Here is a 7,959-nt window from a genome sequence, read left to right on the forward strand (position 1 = left end):
CTGCCCTCTGGTCACTGTCAGTTTGTTTTTGACTTCAATATCTTTGGTTGTGTTTTGCTTCCCAGTTGGTTTTGTTGATTCGCTTCCACTCATAGATGAGATCGTATGGTATCTGTCCTTCATCACCTGGCTTATTCCACTCAGCATAATGCTCTCCAGTTCCATCCGTGCTCTCATGAAGGGCAGGGGCTCCTTCTTTCTCTCTGCTGCGTAGAATTCCGTTGTGTAAATGGATCATAGTTTATTGAGCCACTCGTTTAACTGATAGGCACCTAGGCTGCTCCAGCACTTGGCTTTGTGAATTGTGCTGCTGCATACAAGCATTTTTTACACAGATAGCCTGTTTCAACACAGCCAACAAACTCCGAAGGTGTTATTACTAAACTAGAAGCGTTTCCTCCCCGAGAGGTGAAACCACGGGGCCTCGAGATCCGCGCGTGTTCCGTTCTAACTGCCAAAGTGCCCTCCAAAGTGCTTCTACCAGCTCGCACCCGTGCACTTCCTGTGCTGGGAATGCAGAGAAAACTCCGAGGGCCCCGAGCACCGGGGTTTGCCCTGGAGTGCGGGCACCCTCAGCAACGGCGCAGCCGAGCCTCTGGTCTGTGGGCCCCTCTCCCCGACCCCGTTTCTTTTTCTCCACAGGTGCATGGGCAGAAAGCCGCGTGGGAGGACCCGGTGGAGTGGGTCCGGGACACGCTCCCCTGGCCGTCCGCCCAGCAGGACCAGTCGAAGCTGTACCACCTGCCCCCGCCCACCGTGGGCCCTCACAGCATCGCCTCACCTCCTGAGGACAGAACAGTCAAAGACTGCACCCCGAGTTCTCTGGAGTCGGACCCTCTGGTGAGTGGGCAAGCATTACAGACCACCCCAAGGGGAACCTGGGGGAGCCCGCAGGAGCCCTGGCAGTCCGAGCCCTGGGGGCAAAGGGATGGTACCGCCACCCTGCCTGAGCACATGAGAGCGTGTGGCAGCGGGAGGCATTCTCTCAAGGCCCGGTCTTGGGTGGGTCCCGAGCAGGGCAGCAGGACACACACTTCAGCACGGCCTGTGGCTGCCTGTCCTCTCTGCCAGCGCCAGGGGACAGCATCCGTCCAGGTGCCTCATGAACCCTGCAGAGAGCAGGCCAAGGCCGGTGACAGAGTGGGGGAAACGTCAGCAGCGCCGTAGCCCGAGGGAACTGAACCTAGAATACAGAAAAGGTCCCCAAACACTTCCAAACGGAGGAGTGGATAGAGGCTGCCCACAGGCTTTGGGCCAGAGAGTGATGCCCCCTCTCCAGTCACCGGGGGCGTGCAGACGGAGACAGGGAGAGTGCACGGACAGACCGGAGGGCCGACTGGGTTTAGCCAAAGGAGGGTCACAGACTAGGAGCAGCAACGGAGCATAGGGGACAGAGGGGAAGACCCTGCTGGGGCCAGACCTGCCCGAGCACCGGGCTCTGGGAGCTGGGCGGAGGCCCGCGGCGACCCCAGGTTCCTCCGTGGGCACTTCCCGCGCTGCACCTGGCGTGGGTGGCACGGCCCGGCCTCCCGCCCTCTCCTGAGGGCAGCACCTTGCATGCAGGGGCATCTCGTTCAGCTTGCCACCCCACGTGCCGGCGTGGCCCCCGTGGCCCGGGCACTCCCAGCGTGTGTGTGTCCAGAGAGGGGGCCCGCGCTGTCGCGGTTGCCCCCCAGGACCCACGTCTGCATGAGGGGCCCTGAGTCAGGGGCAGACCGTGGCTCAGATCCACAGCGAGAGGGTTGGCGACCCCCTTCTGCAGACAGGCCCCAGGTCCGCACTCATGAACCCCTCCTTCGGCCCCTTCCTAGATGGCCATGCTGCTGAAGCTTCAGGAGGCTGCCAACTACATCGAGTCCCCCGACCGAGAGACCATCCTGGACCCCAACCTCCAGGCGACACTCTGAGGGTCTGGTGGTCCCCGCCACCCCAGAATGCAGGACACTGCCTCGGCAGCTCCGTCCGCTCCCCGCCCCCGCCCTCCCCGAGCCTGGCTCTCCATCGAGGCCACCACGGGAGGGGAAAGAGGGACAGGAAGCCGGCGGCCGGTGCTCGGTGCTGCACCTTTAAGAACTTCCGGGGGACTGGTGGGGTAGCGTTTGGGAGCTTGTGCCCCTGCACCCCTGAACTGGCCTCCCCTCCTGTCTTTGGGGGAAAGACGGCGCTGGGTCTTTTTCCTTGATTTCTCGTCTCGATGACAGACTCCTGGGCTTCCTGGGAGGGTTCGGAAGACAGCAGGTGAACCCGCAGTGGGTCCTCGCCGATCCTCAGGACCAGCTTGGAGAGAGACCATCCCTGGGGGGGCCTCCAAGGGAGGCGGGAGCCCCCCCGGACTGCTGCAGGCCCCTCCCAACCCATCGCCACTGCCAACGACACTCCCCCAGAGGTCTGGGTGGAGTCCAGGAAAAGAAGCATGTGGTTTTAAAGATGTTCCAATCAATCTGTAAAAGCTTGCAAAACGAGGAACGGATGAAGCTGGAGAGGGGAGCCAGGTGCCAGGTAGAGTGTGCGTCGGCCGGCCCGGGTGACAGAGGGGACGGGACAGCTGCCAACCAGAGAAGCGGTCGAACCACAAAACCACGTGACACCTGCCGAGAAGGACAGCCAGCTGCCCCACACCGGCCAGTCCCACGTGTGTGGGTGTCAATAAACTCTACTTCTTTAGTTTTGTTTTTGTTTTTGTTTTGTTTCTCTTTTTCCTCCCATTTGCCTATTTATTTTCCTTTTCTCTTTTGCGAGTGTTTTTTGTTTTGTTTTGTTTTGTTTTGTTTTGTTTTGTTTTGTTTCGGGTTTTTTGTATGTTTGTTTGTTTGTTTGTTTTCTTCACCTCCTCACATGGTCAGGAGATGCCCAGGCTGCTTTTCTGGGGCTGGTTTGGTTTTTCCAGGTGGGTTTTCATTGGAGAGTCTAACGCCCTCTAGTTGGCGCCAGCGAGGGAGCTGCCCCGCATGTGTCCCTGGGACTCTCAGGAGACACACAGAGCTGGTGCAGCGGCAGTGGGAGGAGGGCACCTTCCTCTTCAGAGACAGCTCTGCACAGGTGATCTGAAGCCAGCCTCCGGTGAAAGGGCTGGACACCCGTCTTGGTGAGAGATGGGCCTGAGCATCGCCATGGATTCGAGGGAGACCCCAAGTGTCCTGATGGCAGCCACTTTGCCCTATGGAATCCAAAGCCCAAGCTGGCCTCTCCTGTTTGTTTGTGACGAGTGTGAGAGTCCCAATTCGAACACCAGGCTCCAAGGTCAGCCTCCCACAGGAGCCTGCCTCTGCCCGAGCCGCCTGGAGGTCTGGTGGCCTTCATCCAACAAGCACGGACGGAGCAGTAGAAAGAGAAGGTGACACTTGGGCCCTGACAGTCCCCTCCCCTTGCTACCTAGACCTTCAGGGCCGTCAGAGCATCGCAGCAAGAACCCAAGGAGGCAACCAGAAAGAAGCCTTGGACTGGCCTCGCAGGGCATGGTGGGCACACGATCCGGGGTCCATGACAGTGGCCTGAAGGACAACAGAGCCTTGCTTTTCTCGGCTGGAACGTCAGCTTTCTGCCATTTCTGAAAGCCCCACGGGCCCAAACCCAGGCTGGGCCACCTGGTGAGGCTGCAACTTCAGGGCTCTGGGATGAGCCTGGGTCCCGGCACTGGCTCCTCCCACTCCTAAGTAGCACAAGGCACCTTCTCTGCTGGCCCGGACCCTCTGTCCCACCAACCGTGGAGTGGATGCTTCTGAATCTTCGTGTGCGAATGTTTTCATTTAGGCCTAAAAGGTGGCTCAAACCGTCCCCCGAGAAAGCTTCTGCCGTCACCCGCCTGCTCCCAGGGGCAGCGGGGTGCCCTGGGCTGGAGCCTATTCCTGCTGTCGCTGCTGAGTTCGTGAGCTGTGAAGACCCCCGGCCGCCTCGGCTGTGAGCCCTGCACTCCCGCGGCGGGAAGCAGCTGTTCGTCCCAGGATGGTGCTGACATCACTGCCTTACGGTCGCTGCTGTGCGGATGAGGAGGCCCAGCGCCGGAAGTTCTAACTGGGGAGGAAGCCCAAATGGGCCTCTTCTGACCCCCGACCCGGCCCCCGGCCCCTGGCAGGGCTCAGGCACTTGGCACCCTCCCCACCGAGTGGCCGAGCCTGTACCTCTGTATCTTCTGGTGCTGCCCGGCCAGTGCCTTCTGTCGTGGATGTTACTGGCTACTTGAGAAAAGGGAAGGGAGAACCCTTTCCTTCATCCCAACTGCCTCAGCTCCCCCGAGGGGTGCTTGTCTCCCCGTAACCATGGGTACCACCAGGAATCGTCTCCGGATCCTCAGCAGGTGGATAGTCGAGGTTTCTCACTTTACAGATTTTCTTCTCTGTTCCTGGGACCTGCCCCCTGCTGCTCTCCGCCAGGCCAGAGGCTGCGTTGCACCCTGGTCTCCAGCCGCTTTCCTCCAGGGGGCCCCTGTCTCTCTAACGGGGTCCCTCTGGAGCCCGCACCCCGCTGACAGTTGTGTGCCCAGACCACTCCCTGCAGGGCCCGTCATCTCACCGAGGAACCACCGTCCCGCGGCCACGGCAGGGGGTGAGCTTCCCGTGGTGCTATACCGCCCATCCAGGCTTCTCCAAAGCGGGAGACCAGAACTCCCCTCCCTGCCCCCAAAGTCAGCAAGATCAAGTCCACAGCATTCTTCTACCTGCACACCTGCCTCCGGGTGGGGACCCCGAGGATCCCCCCAAAACACGAGAGCCGGGTCCCACAGCTCCGTCCTCACCCCGCAGGCAACGTTCACAGTATCTCTGCCTATTCAGCCAGGAGTTGGTGCCCTCTCCTTCCTCCCAGCACCCGGCTCCATTCCTGACCAAAGCCGGGCGGCAGATGGTGCAGCTTAGTGCCCGGTGTCGAGCTGGGATGGCCACCCAGATTCCTCCCTTCCGGGTGCAGGAGAACACCCTGTTTTGTTCGGTGTGTTTGTTTCTCGAACCCTGCCTAGGCACTAACAATAAAACACTAGGTGATTGGAGGCTGATCCGGGACCTGATGTCTCTGTGCGTGCGTGTGTGTGTCTCCCAAGAGCAGGTCGCTGTCACTGTTTCCTACCTTCTCAGGCTCCCTGGGCCACTGTCTGTACCAGTCGGCTCTGCGGCAGCCCCTCGGTGCTCGTCTGTCTCTGAACGCGCCTGCCACCGTCTTTTTCAGGGAGTCTAACCACTGGGGAGCTGGAGGCCGCCCACAGGGAAGGGTTGCCCACGGAGAGGCCCTCCAACCAAGTCCTTTCTGGTGGCACTCTTGGTCTGGAGTGGCCTGCCTTCCCTCTGGTCTCTCTGAGTCCTCGAGCACCCACACACAATAGTGGTATTTGGGCTTCGTTTCTTGCATCTGGTTGTCCCAGTCGGCAAAACCTGATCTCCGCCTTCCTAGCTCCCCAAGACCAGGGTCACAGTGTTCCCCGGGGCACCGCTGTCCGTTGTCTGGGGTGACCTGTTCCCTGCAGTTTCCCAAAAGGAGTCAGGAGAAAATGGCAGCAGCCCCGTCTTCCTCGGACACCTCGGCACCTGGGACAGCACCTTGGACAGAAACCCTGTGAATAAGTGACCTTTGCCTGACCCCGGGGAGGACGTGGTCCTGAGAGCCAGGAAGCAGGGGATCCGTGTCCAGCTGGAAGGAGGTCCCCTCATCTTTAGGACAGGAGGTAGTTCTCTGCTAGTCACACAATTACCCACGGTTCGGGTGCTAAATTACTCTGGATCACCAACCTTAACTTGCCATGTCTTTTTTCCTTCCTTACTCCTGGGCCTCAGGCTGAGCTGAAGCTACTAAGCAGACTACGGGCCAAACCCACTATTGGGGTGAAATATGCTTTTGCCGCGGGGTCACTAATGGAGACGGAAGTAATGGTGGGAGGCGGTCCAGTCACACAGTGCTCCCAGGGGCACCGTGTCCCCCAAGGCCAGATCCTGAGCATTCTGCCCTTTGTCATGGAATCAACCTCATGTACGTATATTCATGAGTCCTCAGTTAACCTGATCGGGGACCTTGGAGCCACCACAGGGGTCTGTCCTGGGCCAGGGTCCTCGCGTGCCAGTCGGCCCAGCCCAGTCCTGAGGGGCAAACTGGGAGGTGGTGTCATGTCAAAGCGAAGACACAATTAAAATGCACAGGCTTCAGGGAGACCAGCATGGCTGAAACTTAAACCTGTGTACCCCGGATCCTCCGGGGCAAGCGTTCGGCTGTTTTTCTTAATGAGCGTTCCCTGGAGAGGTTTCTCTGACCAGAGGGCTCACAGGAGCAGGCGAGCCCTCAAGGCCCCTGGGTTCAGCAGCTCTCCTGCGTGACCGGTTCTCAACGTGGGTTTCCAGACCAAGCAGCGTCTGGGGACTTGTTAAAAACGGAATTCACAGGCCCCACCCCAGATCTACTGAATCCAAAACTCTGGGATAGCACCCGGAGACCTGTATTTTCACAAGCCCTCGGGGCAATTACGACGCACAAGTGGTTTAAGATTTGTTGTTTTAAAGGAAAAGTCGAGTATCAGGGTCCCCACCCTGAGGGGCTTTGGAACCCAAAATAAGGAGGCGCTCAATGAGAATTCAGTCTTTAACATTAATTTCAAAGTCCCCTGTCTCAGGTTTCCTTATGTTTATTTTTCCCTTTATTCAACACGGGAAGGAGAGGCATGCGTGCTTTTGGAGAGGGGAGTTAAGGGGCGTCTACAACCTTCAGGGAAAGATTGCACGGCTCTGAGATTTGCACCTCACCAACCAAGGGGCTTCGACAGGGGAAGCAGCCGGAGGGCTCGCCCAGAATGCTGGGTGATTTGTGTCTATTCTGAGCCCTTTGCATATGTGAGTTATGAAAAGTAAGTGGGGGAGGGGAGGCAGAGCCCCTCCCCAAGGCAGCTAACAGGTTAGGGCTCCAGAGTCCCTGGAAGGCCCCTGCTCTTGCTCCCCTTGGTTCTCAGGACTCAGTCCAACATAGTGACAGAGGGACAGTCCCCGAAACTAAGTCCCTGGGCTCATTCTTTCCTTTCCCCACCCACACCAGGATTTGGATATGGAGCTACTCAGCCATGGCGGCAGAACAAAGTCCTTTAGAAAAGGAACCATGTCTTTTCAAATGCAGATTCCAGCTGATGAGACCGTGGGGGAGAGGAGGCTGTTCACGCCAGCTCTGTTTCTAGGTTGGTCAGTTTTCAGCGCGACAGGGTTTGTGGGTAGAGGACAAGGAAGCAGGCTAGTCCTCAGCCTCTGGGCTCTGGAACCCCGCCTTCTGGAGGAGGGGCTACTGCTGATGAAGGCGGGGCAAAGCCACTGCACTCACATCACCCCTCCGTCCCCCGGAAGGTGGATGATGGGTCCTCTGGTCACCTCCTGTGGACCTTCGACCTCCCTGCTGTTTCTCTGAGACTGAGGCACCGGGTGTCAGGCAGGAGCCCCCATGTCCCCTCCAGTCTTGGCTGCTGCTGTGTAGTAGCCTCCACTTCCTAACGACTTTAAAAAAATGGAACAGTCTTTTAAACAATGAACTCCAACCCTGCTGGATCCCCTCCCATCCTGTTTTAGGCAGCACTGTTCACGTGACAGAGTCTGTCTCTGAAATGCATGGCGACCCTCGGGGAGGGTGGTAGGGGTTTTTGCAACACGTTTTTTTCTTTTTTAATTTATTGGGCAGAAACCTGCAAACCAAGCTCTGTGTGTGTCTGCGTGTTTATGTTTTTTCTCACTTGGGCTCCTTTCATCTCTCAAGCAGAAAAAGCAAACTGCGTCTGGCAGGCAGAGAGTGACGTGTGTAGTGCGGTAACAATCACAAGGGGGGGCAGGTTGTCCCCCCAAGTCCTTGGTTTCAAATAACAAGTTGGGTGAAAATTACCCCCCCCCCCCAGCCAGGCCAGCTGAGAGGCCCTGAGCCAGCTCTCTGTCCTTCGGGCCTGTCTCCTCCCAACGAGACTCATCTGTCTGATGCCATTTGCGTTTCAATAAAGTTATCTCCTGACTTGTCCAC

General features: G+C 58.3%; 1 protein-coding gene across 4 annotated transcripts in view; it reads left to right on the forward strand.

Moving 5' to 3' along the window:
• The window catches only part of NAV1 (neuron navigator 1), a 129,674-nt gene extending 127,010 nt beyond the window's left edge, over positions 1–2,664 (forward strand). For all 4 annotated transcript variants that reach the window (XM_037160888.2, XM_053659526.1, XM_053659527.1 and 1 more), the window contains 2 exons: positions 643–840; positions 1,812–2,664. In XM_037160888.2, coding sequence (XP_037016783.2) covers positions 643–840; positions 1,812–1,907 — 294 coding nt within the window. In that variant the 3' untranslated portion in view covers positions 1,908–2,664. The remainder of the gene's footprint in view (positions 1–642; positions 841–1,811) is intronic.
• The last annotated feature ends 5,295 nt before the right edge of the window (positions 2,665–7,959 follow it).

The sequence above is a fragment of the Artibeus jamaicensis genome, unplaced genomic scaffold (assembly GCF_021234435.1).
Source record: "Artibeus jamaicensis isolate MK-2021 breed Jamaican fruit bat unplaced genomic scaffold, CSHL_Jam_final scaffold_754, whole genome shotgun sequence".
Lineage (NCBI taxonomy): Eukaryota > Metazoa > Chordata > Mammalia > Chiroptera > Phyllostomidae > Artibeus > Artibeus jamaicensis.